Genomic DNA, 20,144 nt, shown 5'->3' with positions numbered 1-20,144 from the left:
CACACCTGCCCTCTAGGCTCTTGCAAGTCCCTTGTCCTTAGAAACTGTGTTTTTATCCTTACTGACCATGCCCATGGCTGCCCAGTCCTGTCTTCTTAGAGAATCCCTCAGGTGGACCAGATTCAGCTTTTGGTTCTAGACAACAAATGTCGATCCCCAACGGTGATGCCCAGAATCACTGTCTCTTGTAGCACCCTAAACAACCCTTTGCACGAAATAGCATTGCTATCCTTTGAAATGTGGTAATATACATTCTCTTCCACTGAAGCTCTGGGTGCTGACTTTTTTTTTCTTTTTTTTTTTTTTAGGAGCTGGGGACCGAACCCAGGGCCTTGCGCTTGCTAGGCAAGCGCTCTACCACTGAGCTAAATCCCCAGCCCCCGGGTGCTGACTTTTAGGTAAAAATTCACCCCCTTTTTCTTTTTCCTTCTTGACTGTAGAAGTCTTAATTCAAGGTTTCTGCATCCTCAAAGATGCCCAAGCTCATCCACAAGTCTGAACTGACACGGAGATTCCCAAGCCTTTCTAGAGACCAGCATACCTTTCAGTGGAGTGCAGCTAAAAGGGAGGACCATGGGCCTTACAGGGAGGACCATAGATCTTACAGGGAGGACTATGGACCTTACAGGGAGGACTATGGATCTTACAGGGAGGACTATAGATCTTACAGGGAGGACCATGAACCTTACAGGGAGGACCATGGACCAATTTTGTCCCCATAGTCTTCCTGCTTGCCCTGGGGTATGTTTCAAAAATATGATTTGTCTGTTGGTGTCTGTCTGTATCCTATCTATCTATCTATCTATCTATCTATCTATCTATCTATCTATCTATCTATCATCTACATTTCTATATCTCTTTTTCTTCCAGCCAGGCTTGGAAACCAGGGCCTGTCTCATGCTGGTGCTAGGCAAGAAGCATTCTTGTACTGAGCCGCACCCTAGCCTGGAAGTAAGGCTTTCCCCTCAAAGTGTAACAACCTTCACATTCGGTAAGGGGGCAAGGCAGCTGAGGAGAATAGTAATGTAGACCCGACTTGCAAAACTTTTATGTCAATGCGGCATTTGTTAGTTATATATTTCAATTAAGATTTTTATGTGTTAAAATATTTCTCTTTGCAAAATACACCTCGGGCCATTTTCTTCAGTGGTGGTGTGTGTATGTGTGTGGTGTGTGTATGTGTGTATGGATGGATTAACCAGAGTGATAAGCATATAAAAGGTGGAAAAATCTGTCATGGGTGAACTCAGGAGCAAAGTCAGAAGGACTGAGAATGGCAGCAGAGAGAAGGCCAGCTGGCTTGTTGTCACCAGGACACTGTCTCTTTGGGGATGGCTTGAAGCCTGTGAAGGTCAGTGGCCTTTCCCCTCTTCTGGTGGTGATGATGAGTGGGAGCGGCACTTCTGTTCAGCTCTGTGCAGCACTTCAGATCATGGTAAGGAGCACTGGGAAAGACATTTCTACTTTTTCCCACCCTAACCCCAACTCTGTCACCTTGGCTGCAATGGAACTTCTTGTGGGTTTGGTTGGTCCCCAAATCGCAGCCCCCACCCCTGCGGTGTGTGGTGGAAGCCTGCTTATAAGAGAGCTGGTGGGAAAGGAAGGCAAGATCCACGGGGTTCATGGCAGAGGTGTCTGTGTGAGGAAGCTGAAGCCACCCCAGGACTTCACAGCCCTCAACTCCATTGGGGCAGCCCTTAGGTAGTACAGGGACCACATGCACAGGCAGTGGTAACCATGACACTAACCACAGCACCCCACTAGGCTCAACTGCCAGACTCAAGATCTTCAAGTTCCAGCGGGCCCTTGGAGTTGAGGGCTCCTACCGAGGCTCTGGATGCTTCTGTGAAGGTCAAGGCTCTGTGTGCACATCTCTCAGAAAAGGAGCCTTGGGACATGTGTGCAACCCAGCGAGCCCACAGTTGTAGGACAGAGTCTGATCTGTAGAGGTTTCTGGACTGGTAGAATGGTAGTTCACCATCTTGAGATGACAAAGAATGAGTATGGGTGTGTGTGTGTGTGTGTGTGTGTGTGTGTGTGTGTGTGTGTGTGTGTGTGTGTGTGCCAACACCCCTGCAGCAGATTTCAACAGCACTCTGGTGGAACTGTCCATTTCTGCATCTTTCCTTTCTAGTCTCTGTTTTCCAACGCCCTCTCTTTGTACCCCCCTCCCCCAGACAACAGGATGTAAAATATCTCAAGCATAGAACAGGCAGGTCCTCTTTCACCAGGGGCATGAACAATGCGGTACAGCTCAGATCCCATTCTGCCGAGAGGCAGAGATGCGCTGAAGACACCCGGCCCTTAGCTGAAGCCTTAGACACACGGCACTGTTGCCATGGAGTTTCACACGCCCACCCCCTTTACCCTGAGACAGACACCATGCTACAAAGCAGGCTAAGCCATTTGTGTGTTTGAGGTGGAACGTTTTAATTACTGGCATCATGTAGATGAGTGAGAGCCGAATCCATAAGCCCTTTAGAAGGAAAATGCTAATTAATATACCAGGAATTTGGGATTCTTGGCTCTGGTAGGAATGTTCATAAAAGCTAGCTCTTCATTTGTAAGTAGGCTCCATGAAGCTGTCCCTGTAAGCGGAAGTTATTTTTCCTAACATAAGCTCTTTTAAAAGGCAAGGAAGAAAAGGACCCTGGCAAGGAGCTATAGATGCCAGTTGGTGTGTGTGCAACAGCACAGTCAAAACACCTTCCTGTTCTCGGTCCTTCCCCACCGTCTCCCTCACGGTCATGACTCAGTGGCTGAAGGAAAAACTTAACACAACTACATTTTCACACCAAAGAAATCGGAAACACGTTTTCACGTGCAGAATCGGTCGCTTAATGCCCACACATCAAGAAGTTAAAAAAAAAAAAAAACCAACATAGCCCGTGGTTATTGAATACTCATGGATCAAGGTCTGAAGGGACCATTAAGAGGGTTTAGATACACCACTTATTTTACGGTTGAGGAAATTTAGTTTTTAGAGTTAACTATTTAGTAGCGAATATAAGCTCAGCAAACATATTTTGTGGCCTCTACCCCAGCACTCATTTCATGGGACATTTTTACAAGGATCTTGATGTCTTGGTGCCCGTGTGACAAAGGTGACTGACTGGTCCATCTACAGAACACTATCCGTCTTCCAAGACTCTCAGAGAGATGCGGCAGCTCCTGGATAACAGAAGCCCAAGACCACGACGGTGACCGCTCTCTCTCCCCAGCGCTCGCTCGGAAGGCTGAGGCAGGAGGGTCAGAGTGCTGGCCAGCCTCAGCTAGAAGTGAGCTTGAGGCTAGCCTGGGCAGCCGAAGACCCTGTTTTAAAAATAGAATAATGAAATAAAAGCCACACATGTCTAACCCAGGAGAACATGATGTCACAGTGTCCTAAGAGAACATCTGCGGTTCTGTCCCTGGTCTCACCGCTGTGGGGTGGGGGTGGGGTGGATTAAGCAGCACATTTGACTCCTTTAGCCTAAAATCACTTTCGAATGTTCTTGGGTTTTCAGCCAGTACTCTACAAAGGTGACAAGAGCTGCCAACCAACTACGTCCTTACACACTCTGCTCAGCCAATCTTTCTTTCCTCCATTTCTTTTCTTTCCTCTTTGTCCTCTGGTGTGGGGGCTGGAACTTGGCAGGCACTGTACCCCTAAGCTGTGTCCCTGGCTTGCTCTACCAATCTCAATCAATGGGAACAAATTACCATCCCTCGGTGGATGACTGCGGTTTCCATGATACCCGATGTTTAAAAGCATTGGCTCTTCCGGTTCAGAATTTTCCTCCAGACAGAGGCAGGAGGATCAGAGTTCTGGCTCAGGCCAAATCGTCTGAGGTTGTCCCTTGCGACATCAGGTAAAGCAGAAGGGTCCTCAGATGGCTTCAGTTTTGTTTTGCTTGCGTGATAGGAAGTGGATTGAAGCGCCACAAATAGGGTCTTCCATTACTGACAGCGGATCCTTACTGTTATAGACACCTCTTCTTTACTGTTTGGATGTGAAGGGATGGATGACGACACACTGGGCATAGGATCAAAAGGCTTTTCCACATATGGCTGTGAATTCCAGCGAATGACTCCTGCAGCCAATTGGCCAGGAGCTCCAGTGGATTGCTACAAAAGATAATGAACCAGATTCTTCTTTGGCTTTTAAATCCCATCGAATTCAACTGACGGGAGAGGGAGGTTCCCCAAAGTGACATGACAGCTCTGCAGACAGTTTCTAGATGAGGGCAGTGTCTCTCTGACCGCTCCTGCCGGCCATGACTGAGAGCTGATGTACCTGGGCAGGGCTGTGGGTTTGAGTTCGGTCTACTGGGTAAGGTTGTCATCAGCTTTTAAAAACAATGCTGACCCTTAGGTGTGCGCTTGGAGACGGAAGCTCACTTCAACATGGCTCTGTGTTCTCCCCTGGCGATGTGAGAGGAGAATTCGTAGCGATCGTGGCTTCGATATCCACACATGTTACACTCAAAGGGGTCACGGAAACCGTGGCACCCCATGTGGATGGTGAACATCACATAATCCAGGAAGAGGACGTGGCAGTGGTCACACCGGAACACATCCATCACCTCCCCTTCTTTGTTGATCACTTTGATGGAGTCCCTCAGGCAGATGGGAGGGGGCTTGAGGAGTTCGAAAGAGCGAGGTACCTCCTTGAGAAGTGGCATCCCGTTGCGGGCCTGGGGGAGGACCATGTGGCCCTGTTGGTAGATGTGATTCTGGCGATCCTCGTGGTTGCTGTCGGTGTCCGTGGAATCCTGGGCACTGTTATTGGGGGACAGACCTCGTTCAGAAGGCAAGATCTTCTCTGGCAGGAGGATCCGTTTCTTCTCCAGCTCCTGTGGGGCCCCATTGGGCATATCGGCCCGAGTAAGTGCTATGGGGTACACGCTGCTGATGACTGGGACCATCTCAGAGGTGGGAGCAGGCGGAGTCTGGACTAAGGGGCGAAGGGCTTCAGCCCCGAGATAGCTGATGGCGTTGTTGATGGCTTGGTCCATCATCCGGGTCTGCATCATCTCGTTCTCCTTTTCGTACATGTAGCCGGGATTGTAGTTGGCGTCAAAGCAGTGGCGCTTCTCACCTGAAACAGGCGGGAGGGGAGGTTACGGAAGAAACTGCAAGAAGCAGACTGGGGAAAGTTGTTTCCCAGAATCCTCTAGAAGAGGGGAGGGCTAAGCTGTGGTTGCTGCTCACCGGCACTCAGCCGCGGGGCAGGGGCGTAGAGGGCACCCAGCCGCGGGGCAGGGGCGTAGGGGGCACCCAGCCGCGGGGCAGGGGCGTAGGGGGCACCCAGCCGCGGAGCAGGGGCGTAGGGGGCACCCAGCCGCGGAGCAGGGGCGTAGGGGGCACCCAGCCGCGGGGCAGGGGGATACCCAGCCACAAGGAGTCTCAGGGGGTACACCAGGCACATTTTTGGGGGTGCTGTACAAATCTGACTTGTCAAATGTAAGCCAGTGGATAAAAGAGAGGGGCAGAGATGCCATTAGGGGACGCCATGTTGTGAGGTATGCCACTGGAGGAGGGGGTGGGCACAAGAAGCAAAGACAGTGGACCATGACTGGCTGGGGCTAGTGGGCTGTGAGGGGCCTGGGGCCTCGCTCTCTCACTCTGTGTGTACTCTGAAAGTGCTGGGCCCGTCCTAACTGCTATTCAACTTGTAATATTGGGTATTGATCGGCCTCAGTAGCTCGCAGCGTGTGGCTTGCTCTGGCTGCCCCCTAATCCTCATTTACTTTGTACTGATTTACTTATGGCACCGTAAGAAAACACGGGGATCAGAGCAATCAGGTTCTGTTCTTGAGTGGTCTCTACTCTTGCAGGGCAGAAACAACGGGAGACAAGCTCTAGCGTGGACATGGCAGGAGGGCCGCTCATCTATGGCTTTATTCTAAATGGCCCATTTGATATGTGTGTGTGTGTGTGTGTGTGTGTGTGTGTGTGTGTGTGTGTGTGTGTGTGTGTGTGTGTTAGGGTTGTAAGGTGCTATACAGGCAAAGCGAGGCCGTTTGGTATGAACTGTATATTTCAACATTAAGGGGAAGCCAAAACTTCAGAAGTACTCTGGGAAAGGAGTGAATTCTCGGAAAAAATGTAACTCTTGAGAAGGGTCCTGGTGAACTGGCGGGACTAGGATTGCTCTGTCTGAGGGAGGAGAAGAGATGCGGGCTGAAAGACACGGGCATATGGAGCTGAAAGGTCCACACACTGGGGGAGAAGCAGTGCTGGTTGAGACAGGCTTCAGCCACATAGACTAGTTTGGGCTGGTTTGATTCTGGTTCTATTGGTTACTAGTTGTGTGACCCTGTGTGAAATGAACACAGTAACTCCTCGCGGGGTCACTGGAAGGTGCTCAGGACAGGGCCAGGCACATACACAGCACCTGGCACATGCTGGCTTCTCCTTTTATCTTTTCTCTTCTTCCCTTCTCCTTCCTCCCTCCCTCCCTCCCTCCCTCCCTCCCTTCCTCCCTTGCTTCCTTGCTTCCTGTGTTCTTACATTTATTCATTTGCTTTGCCTAAGGGGACACAGGTTTGTCACTGCACGCTTGTTGAGGTTAAAGGGCAATTTACGGGGCTCAGTTCTGTCATTCCACCACGTGGGACCTTGGTTTTGAACTCAGGTTGCCAAACTTGGCACCAACTGCCCTCATCTGTCGAGCCATCTCACTGACCTGGGTTTTCTGTTCATAGGGATCAAAGTTCACAAATGGCCCGTGTGCTTCCAAGTAGGTTGTATCCCATATTGTGGGAAAGAAAGAGAGATTTGGGGTGGCGGGGGGAAACGAAACAAGAAAGAAGAGGTAGGCCTATAATCCCAGCTACTCCTGAGGCCAAGGGAAGAGGATCAGATAGAAGACCTGCCTGGGCTACAAAAGAGAGTTCAAGGTCACCCTGAGTGACCTTGTGAATCTTTGTCTCCAAAATTAAAGTCAGGTCTGAGTGCTTGTTCATCTGTGTGAGACCCTAGGGTCAATCCCAGTACCACAAACAGAGGACCCTTGAAACACACACAGTAGGGTCACATACTAGGCATTCGGAATAACCAGCCATCGAATGCGGCTGGATTCAAACACACAGCGAGTGGCTACACCTCTGAGGGAAGGAAGCTGTGACCAATGAAGAGCAATGGGTAAAATGTGCCGGACAAGGTGGGAGGCGGAAAGGCGGCTAGGAGCGCTGAGCTGTGTTTGCCCTGCATCCCCACAACCTTGTGGACATGTTACTTTCTGCACTAATATCTGAGAAGGAAAAAAGAAAAAGCCCTAACTTGACAGCTCACGAGGAAGCCACAGAAAAATGTGCACGCTTGCCAAAGTAACCAATGGGTTTTCCTTCCAGCCCCGAGACTGGCTCTCTCCTTGATCATGATGGCTGACTGAAGCAAAGACACCAAGAACAAGAGACACGGAGTTCACCCACACCTGTTCCCCTGGAAACGGCACAGGACTGATGAAATCTGGTTCCTTAATCTTTCCAAGGTCATTTCCCAGCGTGGCTGGCTCTGCTAAACTCCCTAAATACCCAGAGATCGCTAATCTCTGTCTCTTATGACGGAGAGGCTCTGGGAAGTTTCCAGGGTCCTGTAGGCACACCGGGTACCTCTGCCTTCCTCCACACCACTCGGGCGGGCGGGGCACCTCACAGCAACCAGCTGGGGTGCCACAGGGGGAAAGGGGCAAGGCAGGAAGGGAAACCAAACCCCTGGAAGAATGGAGTCAGGTGACTGGGTTGCGTGGTTTAACGCAGACCATTGTTCAATGTGGTAAGGGGAGTGCCCCAGATCTTCACGTGCACACAGCTCACTCTGATCAGATCCCCTCATCTCCCGGTTACCGTAACCTGATCGCTACAGATGGTTATCAGTCACCTGCAGACCGGATGACTCAATGAGTATGAAACCCCGAAGGGGTAGGCTACAGTAATTGAAAAAGCCAATAGTGCACGTTTCTTGAGTAACACACTCATACAAAAGGTTAGGCAAAACCACAAGAGTATAACTGCTTCCAAGGCAGCACACAGACATGTTCTTCTTCTGATGAAGACACAAATGATCCTGGCTGCCTGGTTGGGCCACTCGATCCTTAGAGACCTTCCTCAAAGTGGCTAACCTATATTTTGGTATTTCTCGAGTGAGTAACTGCACGTCTGTATTGAAGCCATGGGAACATGGTTGTTGGAAACCTAGCATCCCAGACTGGGCAGGCAGACTTAGAGCTCTGTCTTCAGGGTCTAAGGCCCACTATATATTCTATATAAGATGTTAATGATAAAAGCAACTTTTTTTTTTTTTCGGAGCTGAGGACCGAACCCAGGGCCTTGCGCTTGCTAGGCAAGCGCTCTACCACTGAGCTAAATCCCTAACCCCTAAAAGCAACTTTTACTGTGGCCCTGGCCCTACGGTACTGAGCTCTGTGCTACAGACTTAGCTCACTGCCACTTCATCAGCCCTCAAGGCCGAAAGCTTTCAAGTGGATTACTGTCTTGGACGGAAGAGGAACTGAGAGCTCAAACAATTTGCTTCATTTTTCCCAAGGTTGTCCACGGTGACTGGAGAGCCGGGTTGCAATTCGAGAGTCACATCTTAGCGCATGCTGGAAGCTTTCTCCCTCCCGGTGGCTCAGCCTTCCACAGTGACCTCAGACATTCTGCTGGGATAGTTCCCATAGGCGTGGCAGAGGGCGTCTAGTGGCAGCAACCATGGCCCTTTGGTTTTTAATTCTCACAGTCATCAGCATATATCAGACTATGCGTTTGAGCATCATCTACGATGCGGGCTGTCTGCCCGGTGCTTAACAGAGCGCCTGGCACACGTGAGTACTCGGAAAGTGATGGCCTGTTACTGTTATTACTTATGCTCTGGAAAATATGGACACCACGGCGACCCACGGACAAGATGCAGCACCTACTTCCCTCTGAGGCAGCATCCTCACTGGCTTTGTGGAAGAACTAAGTGTAGCACAGACAAGAGAGTGGGGGAGGAAACCGTGGGGCACTTCAAAGACGTGCTAGGAAAGTATGGGCGCTCGGATCTCTTCTTCCACTTGTGCTTGGACCCGGAGGTGGAGGAGGTGGGCAGCCACAGCAAAGGGTAGAAGACTGTGATGGGGGTGGGGTGGGGGTGAGGTGGGGGAGGGCATCCAGACCTGGAACTTGGGAAGGAATGCCCGGAAGTAGAAAGGGGTCCAGAAAAGTGTGAAGGAAGAGCACATGGAGGCTGGGCAGAGGTCCTGGAGTTTCTCAGGTCACTTGATGGTGTTTCTTGCTACTTCCTACTATGTATCATGGCTGTTTCCACTCGCCTCACTGCAAGCACATGTCGAGAAAGGAAGGGAGAGGGAGGGAGAGAGGGAGGGAGGGAGGGAGGGAGGGAGGGGAAGAGCAGAAAGAGAGAGGAAGGGAGGAAAGAAAAGAGGGAGAGAGAAGAAGAGAGGGAGATAAGGAAGGAGGAAGGAAGGAGGAAGGAAGGAAGGAAGGAGGAAGGGAAAGAGGGATGGGGAGGAAGGGAAGGAAACAGGGAGGTAGGAAGGGCAGATAAGCAAGAAAAATGGGGTGCTCAGTGGCTATAGTGATTCTGATTTCAACTTAAGGAAGACTGGAGTTACTAACACTCCCTTCAGGACATGGGGAGTCAGGCTGCAGCAGAAAGGGGAGAAAATATAAACACTGACCAGGAGGAGACCTGAGCTGGGGACCACACAGGGCTGCTGCCCAGGTCTTTGACATTTGTGACACACTGCTTGGATATAAGGAATTCCAGGCAGCCAAGAGAGTTCTTCACTCTGGACACAAAACAGCCGCCTTCAGGGTTTCCCTGACACCAGCTCTCAGGGACCAGACTTCTGGTGGCCCAAAGCCTCTCAGCACATGCTCCATGACCTCCCGCAGAAGGAGGGCCACGCCTGGCCTCACCTGACCCGGGTCTGGCCCCGTTTTATCTAGCTGTGTCTCCCCACTGCTCTGGTTTTCTTTCCTTCCTGAGTCTAACGCTTCTCCGAAGGTTCCTGGCATCCTTAGAGTGTGCCTTAATTAAGAACATCTTAATGTCCATGGAACCAGGGACACAGAGACTCTAGGAAGGGGCTCCTTGACAGGTGATAACTGCCCCCTGCTGCTCTGTTAACCAAAGTAGGTTCTCATCCTGCACATGCATCACCAGGAGAGCTGATGGCGCCTGAAGAAGTGCCAAAACCTCACTGCCATGTTTACTGACAGTGACAAAGGTCTTTCCCCCCCCCTTCATGTTCTTTTCAACACAAGAGCTGTCATTAATAAATGAACACATAAAATTTTTTCAAAAGGAGATGTGGTGAGTTCTGTTTGCAGGGTGGGGTGGGGGAGAAAACCAGGAAAAAGAAAAATTCAACAACAAGTTATGTTTTCTCTTCTTGTGGAGAGAAAGCTGCTCTCTGTTCTGGTCCGACTATTTGAGGCTAGCCTGACCTAAAGGAAGGCCAAACACTGTTTATAACAGGACAAGCTTCAGGTCAGGATGCTACAAGCAAGTCCATCTTGTCTTTTGGAGAGAGATCATCTTGACATAGATGAGAGCCACCGCCCCTGCAGGGGTGCAGGGGAAGGGGTCCCAAGTTCTGTTTGACCTTTGCCCTCATAGTTCAAGAGGTCAGCGCTCAGGGGCTGGTGTGAGAACGGTGCACTCTTTGCAAGGATGAAAGGGAATGACTCATTCTTCATGGCCCACTCGGTGCCATTTCCCTGGCAGCGAAGCTCTTCAGAAAATGGTGTCTTGGAAAGGGAGGAAGGAAAGGAGAGGGAGGGGAGCACTGGCCTGGGCTTACATGGCTGCATCCCACATCCCACATCCCACATCCCACAGGAGGTGCTCTGCTTTCCTTCTCCTGACCTCACTGCTTTCAGGCACACAGGGTGGGTCAGCTAATGACACAAGGGCTTCCCCTGTGCAGTGGATTTTCTTTCCTTCCTTCCTTCCTCTCTCCTTCCTTCCTTTTCTTTTTGTATGTATATATACACATACCTCATCTTGTGTGTGTCTGTCTGTGACTGTGTGTATGCCTGTGTGTGTGTCTGTGTGTGTGTGTTTCTGTGTGTGTGTCTGTGTGTGTGTCTGTGTGTGTGTGTGTGAGTGTGTGTGTGTGTGTGTGTGTGTCTGTGTGTCTGTGTGTGTGTGTCTGTGTGTGTGTGAGTGTGTGTGTGTGTCTGTGTGTGTGTCTGTGTGTGTGTGACTGTGTGTGTCTGTGACTGTGTGTATGTCTGTCTGTGTGTGTGTGTGTGTGTGTGTGTGTGTGTGTGTGTGTGTGTCTGTGTGTGTGTGTGTGTGTGTGTGTGTGTGTGTGTGTGTGTGTGTCTATGTGTGTGTGTATGTCTGTCTGTGTGTGTGTGTCTGTGTGTGTGTCTGTGTGTGTGTGTGTTGTGTGTGTGTGTTTCTGTATGTGTGTGTGTGTCTGTAACTGTGTCTGTGTGTGTGACTGTGTGTGTGTGTCTCTGTGTGTGTGTGTCTATGTGTTTCTCTGTGTGTCTGTGTATGTGTGTCTGTATGTGTTTCTGTGTGTGTGTATATCTGTGTGTTTTTGTGTGTGTGTATATCTGTGTGTTTCTGTGTGTGTATCTGTGTGTGTCTGTGTGTGTATGTTTCTGTATGTGCGTGTCTGTGTGTGTGTCTGTGTGTTTCTCTGTGTGTGTGTCTGTGACTGTGTCTGTGTGTTTGTGTTTCTCTGTGTGTGTGTGTGTCTGTGTCTCTATGTGTGTGTGTCTGTGTGTGTGTATGTGTCTGTGTATGTGTGTGTATCTGTGTGTGTGTGTCTGTGTGTGTGTACACACGTGTAAGCGGAGGCTAGATGTCCAACTTAAGGGTGTCTTCCTTAATAATTTTTCTTCTTATTTTTTGAGACAGAGTCTCTCACTGAACCCAGAGTTTCCAATTTGGAAAGAATGACCAGCAAGCTCCCGAGACTCCTGATGGTATCACAGGAGAGTTCATGGGGGTTCTGGAAGGAGGGATGAATAACAAACTCTGGTCTTCATGCTTGTACATCAGCCCACCCCACAACAGAATCTCACTAACTAGCTCTACCTGGCCCAAAATTCTTGGTACAGAACCAGTTGGCCTGGAACTCACAGAGATCAGAGATCTGTCTGCCTCTTGTGTGCCCTAAAAAGAATCTCATAAACAAAGGCTTAGGATACAAGTTAATGCTAGATTAGGAGCAGGCACCAAAACAAGAGTACCATACATCTGACAGGAAACCTCTCTCTCTCTCTCTCTCTCTCTCTCCCCCTCTCCCTCTCTCTCTCCTCTCCCTCCCTGCACCGTTCCTGGAGGTACTGCAATACCAGGTCGATGCGTGGAGTGGACGGAGCAAGCTCCTATTCCAACTCCTAGTTCCAAAAATCCATTTAATATATTGTCCTCGGATAGAGGACGTATCAGATATTAAACTGATAAGAACAGATACTACACTTGATCTTAGCCAAAAGGCCGAGAAGCGTTTGTGTCTTTGCTTTCTGAAGCAGCATCTCACATGGGCTGTGCTTGACACTGAGAAGATGACCTTTTCCCTCCGCCTCTCAAGCGCTGGGGTTACAGACATTAGAGATGCCCCACACCGCCTCCAGGTGTGTGGTGGATGAACATGAGAGCAGTGGGCAGGTTACACGGTGCTGCCCTAAGCAGGTTTGTGCAGTGATAATTTTACCCTCAGTGTGAGCTTTAAGAATGTTTTCCTCAGGGGTTGGGGATTTAGCTCAGCGGTAGAGCGCTTGCCTAGGAAGTGCAAGGCCCTGGGTTGGTCCCCAGCTCCGGAAAAAAAGAACCAAAAAAAAAGAATGTTTTCCTCAGGGTTGGGGATTTAGCTCAGTGGTAGAGCACTTGCCTAGCAAGCGCAAGGCCCTGGGTTCGGTCCCCAGCTCCGAAAAAAGAAAAAGGAAAAAAGAAAAAAAACAAAGAATGTTTTCCTCAAGGAAAACAAACAAAACAAAACAACAACAAAACCAAAACCCAACCCAACCAACACAAGTTTTAAAGACTGGTGACGTCGTTCACTAGAGTGCTTACATCACATCACTGAGCACTTACATCCCAACACTGTGGCCCCTAGGAGCCACCCTCCAAACCAGCAAACAAAACCACCCAGGTCAAAGCTCAGCACCAGTGTACGACCGAACTCTATCCTTAGGGGCTCGAGGAGAGGTTGCCAAATCACATGGCCAGGTTCTCTAAAACACAAGCTGGTTCTGCCTGACATCTTGAAGTCATTTAGCATAGACTCTCGATGAGGGGCCTTCCCAGTCATTTCATCCTGATTTAGTTTTCTCGTTCACAAATGAGTAAACAGGGGCCCAGAAAAGATTGTCTGAGAAATGCAGGGAAGTGTCCTTCAAGTTGTGTTACGGTACCATATTCCAAAAAAGGAGAAAAATGTTTAAAAAAGGCCCAAATGGGGGTTGGGGATTTAGCTCAAGGCCCCAGATTCGATCCCCAGCTCCGAAAAAAAAAAAAAAAAAAAAAAAAAAAAAAAAAAAGGCCCAAATGTCTTGGGCTCTGAAGCTGATGACTCTGTTCAGTTGATTGGCACTGGTGAGTCCTCTGGGCTCTAGAGTTAAGTTCCAAGTTCAGGGTCACACAGATAACCCTAGATGAACTCTCTGGGACACTACACAAAATCAAACTAGTAAATATGGGAAAGAGGTCTGTAAGGGTGGTGGTGGTGGTGTGCTGACAGGGTGGGGACAAGAGGGATCAGAGAGGAGAGTGACCAGAGAGGGGAGTGACCAGAATGCATTAGGTACCAAATGAACATGAAACTGTCAAAGGACAAGCTTTACTAACAAGCAAAAAGCACTAACTCCTCCAAGTTCCTGATCCTAGCATCCAGAATGGCTCAGAAACAGAGGAATCAGACCTTCCAAAGTCCGCTGGTGCAGTGAGGTTCCAGCCTGAAATCTGAGTCCTCAGATGTGTGAGTTTGCAGGTTTGAAATCCTGTGGTCAGAAAGCATGGCTCCCTGAGGCAGCAGCAGAGAGAGCCAAGTGGACCTAGACACAGGGGACCTGAGAACAACGACGAGGGCAACCCCAGCAACCTTTTCCACAGTAAGTAGGGCTTTGCTCAGCCACAGACTTAAGCCAACTGTGAGGACTATGGAGCCTCTCTGGAATTTTAGTGCACTGAGTAAAACGGGGCTGAAACGGAGACTCTTGTGCTCCCTGCCCTCTCATCCTGTGCCTGTCCTGATCAGTGTCAGCCATTTCTACAGCCAACGTATTCCTCCAGTGAAGATCCACTCTTAGAGGATGACGACCCACATCGATTCACATGAGTAAGGTCAGGAGCTACCCAGGTAATGCTTTGGCATCCTGATTGGTCCCAGGTGCCTAACCTTTCTGTGGAAGTCATCACACGCCCCCTGACACATCTCCTCACAAGAAGGTGAAGTGATTGGGAGACAAAAATCTCCATAAACCAAAGCAGACCAATTTCAGCCTGACAGGATTAGTTGATGGTTCACTGACTGACTGACTGACTGACTGACTGACTGATGATAGTTTTTTTTCTTAAAGGCAGGGTTTCTCATATAGCCCAGCCTGCCCCAAACTTACTATGTAGTGAGGATAGCTTTGAACTCCTGATGCTCTGGCCTCTACCTCCCAAGTGTTGGGAATATAGGAACAGTCCAACATACCCCTTGGGAGTTTCTCTCTATAGCCCTGGCTGGCCTGGAACTCACTATGTAGACCAGGGTGGTTTCAAACTCACTGACATCTACTGCTCTCTGCCTTGTGAGTGCTGGGATTAAAGCTGTGTGCTACAATTTATTATCGAAGTGACAAAAAGCACACAGAATACATCCAGCTAATAACAATAAAATAAATAAGCAGAAACACCAACTTCCGTGATTTCAAAATCAACAATGCATATAACTCAATTGAATGTCTACTTAGGCCCGAATAATCTTAGAGTTAAAAGTAAACAGGTGACCAAGGAGGTGCTGGTACTCGACTGTAATCCCAGCAACGTGGAGAGGGGGGCAGAGGCAGGCAGATCTCTGAGTTAGGGCTACACAGAGAAGCCCTGTCTTAAAAATGCAAAATAAAACAAGAGTAGAAAGGCATGTATGTATAAAAGCCACTGGAATCAATAAACACAAGAAGACTCAAATTAGAAGCATCAAGCAGCTTTACAAAAGGGAACTGACAAATCTCAAAATATCAGTGTCGAGGAAGGCTTTTCTTTACGTGATAACTATCTTTGTGCAACACCACCAACTTTTCAACTTATCATAAAACTGGCACATTCGAAGTCTGCTGCCTAATTCCCAGCTACAAATCTATTTTAAACACTGTGGTCATAAGCATGCAAACATCTGGGAAAATAAAATAGCCCTGCCATTTGTAAGTCCCACACCACTTGTCTGAACGTCACTGTCTGTCATCCCACTCCGTTGGTGGCTTCTGACAATGCGAAAACCAAAGACATAAAAGCTAACTTCAGCAAGACAGCGATCAAGTCAGGCTGAGTTATTTAAATCCACGGTTTTCTCCATGGACGTTCTGTTAAAGCTAGCCCTCCATCAAATTCAAGAAAATGTGGCGATATGCCTTAGAACATTTAAAAAAAAAAAGGTTGGAGTATGTTAACAGAACCAACTTGTAACATATCATTGCAAAATTTTACCAAGATGCTATCTTGGACATTTTACTGGTGTACATTGCATAAATCCATGCAACAGATGTCATTCAGGGGGAAGAGGAAGGAACAGCATTTTTAACACCAACTCCATTTAAGAAACAATACCAAATGCTCCCCTGTTCTGTAGCTAGGGCTTCTGAGAAAATTTTTTTTTTTAAATCTATATACTACAGCCATCAAAATGAACCAGCCACGCCGCATTAGAAGCCTGGTTTTAACGGACCGAACGAGGCAAGCACAAGCAGTAAACATCTCTGTGTTATCTCACCCAAGGTATCTGCTGTCAGAAGCAAGAAAGGGCCGTGTGATCTTACCAATGAATTTCTGAGGCATCGAGCTTTTTCGTTTAGCCACATTGCTTGCCAATCTGTCCAGAACGAGAGCTCTTTCACTTCCCATCTCGGCTTTGATGTGTCTCGCCTCCACACTTGCTGGTTTGGAAGAAGAAGGAGAAGAGGGCACTGGTAAATGGGAGGATGGGAAACAGGCAGGAAGAAGCGTCCGGTCTGACGTCCGGGCGTTGCCATTACCTGTCCTTCCTGCTCAGATTTCTGCCCCGGGTACCTGCTGTGGTCAGCGAGGCCGGTTCAGGGGCGCATTCAAATCTTGCAGTCTTAGGCTGAGATGGGAAAGCCCAACCCATCCCCAGCTAGTACCTTCATTAGCAAGAGGAAGTGTTGAAGAAACAGCGTGGACGTGGTTGGTTGCAAAAAAAGATAGATAGATGGAGGTCTCCTAACCCCCATCAGCCTTCTTTCTGATTCTGAGTAACTGCGTGTGACACCTGCACACTGATATAATTCTTCTTAACAACTTAAAAAAAAAAAAAAGAGGGCACGGTGCCCCAGATTTACTGCTCTGTTTATGCTAATAGCACTTTTGAAAATAGATATACTCACCCAGATAGCAAGAAACCTACTCAGTGATCTGGGTATTGAAATACTGAGTCATTTTCTTTCTTTACTACGTTTCTCTCTGTTCTTCTCTTTCACATTCCATTTCTCTGGGTTCCGTGCTTTGCTTTGTAAGTTCTTCACGTCCGACAACTGTTTCCATTAAAGTGTCCCTGAGCCACACTGCCGTCTTGAAATTAAAGAGCGGTTTGTGCACTCCGTTTTCATTATATTTCTAATGAAACCCGAGACTAGGAACTGCCTGAGCCTATGGATTCATGATCAACCATAGCTAGACATCAGAGTGGTCCGGGCTGGAGTTGTCAGGCCCGACTGCAAAGTAGTGTTGTCTGATTTCCCATACACACGTGAGACCTATCTTTAGGAAGGGTCTCTTTTACTCTGCCGAGGGGCTGGGACAACAGCACTTCCAAAGCTCACTGGGTGACTTTAAAAGGCGGCTGCAACAGGACAGTGACTCACACCTGCGACCCCAATACCTGGGAGACTGAGGCAAGGGGAATGCCATGAATTTGAGACTAGCCTGGGCTATGCAGTTAAATTGTAGGCCATCCTAGACTACCACGTGAAACTCTGGGGAGGGAGAGGAGCTAGAATTTCAGTCCACTAGAGGCATATAAAAAGAGTGCCGATACACTGGACAAATATAATTTACTTTGGTTCAGCCAGCAGTACCCAATGAGATAGCACAGCTCGAAAGGGAAGACACATTAGCTGCCATAAATATAAGGCCTAAGACTTTATAATGCTGGCCTGACTCAAGGATCAGTAAATTATTTCAGTTAAAAAAAAAAAAAGGAGTGGGGCCTGGGGATTTACTCAAGGATCTAGGAAGTAAATTAGGTCCCCAGCAAAAAAAAAAGAAAAAAAAAAAAAAAAAAAAAGGAGTAAAAGTACTATGTATGATTATTTGTTATTATTATTTTTGAGACAGGATCTTTCTGTGACACAGCCCCAAGGCTGGCCCCAAATGGGTGATCCTCTGGCTTCCACCTCTCAAATCCTGGGATTACACATGCACACTTCTATGCTCATGTTGGTTGTAAATTTTTTTTTTAATTTGTGGGCTGTATAGTCTTTTTTTATATTTCTGTTTCCTACTCTACAGCTCTTTAAAAATGAGACATTGGGCTGGGGAGATGGCTCAGCAGGTGATGTGCTTGTAGAGAAACATAAGAACCTAAATTTGGATCCCCAGTACCCACCTAAAAAGGCCAGTGCAAGCCCATGAGAGACCCTGTCTCAAGAAATAAGGTGGCCAGTCACTGAGAAAGACATTCAAAGTCAACTTCTGGCCTCTAGGCACACCTTACACAGGCAAACGTGGACACATTCATATACCAACATACATATACATACACAATAAATAAATAGTAAAAACCCTGTGCACAGACAGACTGCTGGCTGCGCTTGCCCGGAGGGCCACGGTGTATGCATCCCTGCCCTGGCAAAGGTTGTAATGCTATGAACATGTCTGGGTTTTATCTGAGCACGTCAGAAAGGTCTAAAATAAACATCCATACCTTTCTAAAGTGTCTAAGGGAGAAGAAAATGTAATTAGTTTAAGGAACTGGTTTTAAAGAGCAAAGCATAGCTCACAGAATGAGGTAGTCCTAGGACGGGTTTGGGAACAGTCAGCACTTGCCCTGTAACAGACGAGTCTTTGCTGTGCAAAGAGATTCCAGCACAGAGAATTGTCCCACATTTCCTGGTCTGTCAGACACATGACCATGGCTACCACTGCAGAAAATGAATGGCAGAGAAAGATCTGCAGGACAGGTCAGTCAGCCTGGGCCAGAGGGAATCAATGCCAGACTAGAAAAAGATCATTCCAAGAATTAATTATTTTCTGCTTTAGTACCGTCTTCAAAAGAACTCTACCTCAGGTGTCACACAATATAAAACTTTGTGTGGTTTTTCAAGTCAGTAATAAAAGAAAATTTGCCTCCAAAAGTAAAACACAACACACACACACACACACACACACACACACACACAAAGAAAACAAAAACCAACAACAAAAGTCCAGCATTACTTGACTTTGGCTCTTGTCAAAAATAACTCTTGGCTCTGAAGAAACATATCCTGAGTTCTGCTCCAGCTGCCAACATAACTTATGCAAATGAACACATTATGCTCAGGACCAGGGGCGAGGGCAGCTTCCAGACTCAGCCAGGTCTTTGGACAGAACCCTGCTACTGAGGGAAGTGGGTCAAATTCTGTTCAGTCCGGAGACAGGTTAAAATGACCAAACAGGAAACGATCACACGTATTATTTCCGTTCACACAAACCACCGCCAGATGTGGCACTACCCAAAGCCCCTTGAGCAGAGATGAAAGGGAGAGCCTGGAACTGGAAATCAATTACCAATCCATGGGTTAGTTTCTTTGCTCTTCCTATCTCTTAGAAGCAGGGGGGAAGGAACCATGTCTGTACTCTGGGGGTGTCATTCTGAGAGGATTAGAGCCTCCACACTTGTATCTCTGACTGAAATGATTTAGATCGAAATGACGTTGGAAATACTTAGGGAATTTTTACTTTTGACCCCCATTTTACCACTGTGTTCTGTCCTTTGCAGTCGCTCCCTTTGTGGGCAAATCATGACCTAGGACCTACCCCAAGCGCAGTGCCTTGGTTTCCCACTTATCTTTTAGGAGCGGCTGCTTATGTTTTACCAAAGTCACCATCAGCATCAGCAGGTTTGTGGGCACACGCCATCAACATCCTCTGCGTTCGAGAGGATGCTGATGCGTGGACACGTTGACCTAAATAACTGTAATTAGGGCATGTCACTAAGTGGCAACCTTCTGAGATAACATCACCTTTCTTATTCCTGGTTACCCACCAAGCCGGTCTTCACAGTCATTTCCAGATAACTCTCAACATGGCAATCAGTGACCAAATACCTGACATTTTAGAAAAGTAACAAACACTCAGGAGTGTTCACAGGTGGACAGATAAGCCGAGGCATGAGGCTTCCCAATGTCTTCCTATTTTATTTTCCCATCTCACAGCTCTGCCAAGAGGGAAGGTACCTCCTGCAAGAAACCAAGAGGCAGATTCCTCTCTGCACCTTCCCCACATCTGTCCTTCAGTGACTCTCAGATCCCAGCTCTGCCAATCATGGGGACCCCCCCCTCAGGGGCTGAGATTGTCTCCACAGACTTAACTGTTTTCTAATTGCCAAGTGAGGGAAGGCCACCAGTAACAACATAGGGCAAACTCTTATTTTCTCTCCTATACCCTTTCTACTTCTGAGCTGTCAGACAGCTGATGAATGAAAGCACACGGAATGGGCGCCTTCTAAACACCAAGTCAGATGCCTGTCGGCTGGGCTCAGGAATTGTTTAGGAAGTACACTGGAAAGACAAAAGAGAACGCCTTCTGACTCCTGGTCTCCCCTCCATCTCTACAACTCAACTGTCTGTCTATTCATGCAGTCTAGACCTGTTATCTTGCCACACCGGAGTCTCAGAAATGTAAATTGAAGGAAAACCAGTTTGGCAAGATGCAAAGGAAGAAGATATGAGTTTGAGTGATGACATAGGAAATCCGTTCCTAGGTGC

The 20,144-nt window shown here is 48.1% G+C and overlaps 1 protein-coding gene and 1 non-coding gene across 3 annotated transcripts in view; both read right to left on the bottom strand.

Moving 5' to 3' along the window:
- Positions 1-4,021: 4,021 nt before the first annotated feature.
- Positions 4,022-20,144, bottom strand: part of Ikzf3 (IKAROS family zinc finger 3) — an 85,496-nt gene continuing 69,373 nt past the window's right edge. The window contains exons 1-3 of one of the 2 annotated variants that reach the window (XM_032913963.1): positions 16,194-16,267; positions 15,978-16,094; positions 4,022-5,080 (exon numbers count right to left, since the gene is read on the bottom strand). In XM_032913963.1, the coding sequence (XP_032769854.1) occupies positions 4,377-5,080; positions 15,978-16,062 (789 nt within the window). In that variant the 5' untranslated portion in view covers positions 16,063-16,094; positions 16,194-16,267 and the 3' untranslated portion in view covers positions 4,022-4,376. Of the gene's footprint in view, positions 5,081-15,977; positions 16,095-16,193; positions 16,268-20,144 lie in introns of those variants that run through there. The other variant, XM_032913964.1, reaches the window with a different exon arrangement.
- Positions 12,275-12,465, bottom strand: LOC116910751. The gene has a single exon (XR_004389264.1). It is a non-coding gene; the product is annotated as a U2 spliceosomal RNA (small nuclear RNA).

This window comes from Rattus rattus, chromosome 9, assembly GCF_011064425.1.
Source record: "Rattus rattus isolate New Zealand chromosome 9, Rrattus_CSIRO_v1, whole genome shotgun sequence".
In the NCBI taxonomy this organism is placed as follows: domain Eukaryota; kingdom Metazoa; phylum Chordata; class Mammalia; order Rodentia; family Muridae; genus Rattus; species Rattus rattus.
The sequence above is the reverse complement of the archived record's forward strand: the minus strand, read 5'-3'. Positions and strand labels throughout refer to the sequence as shown.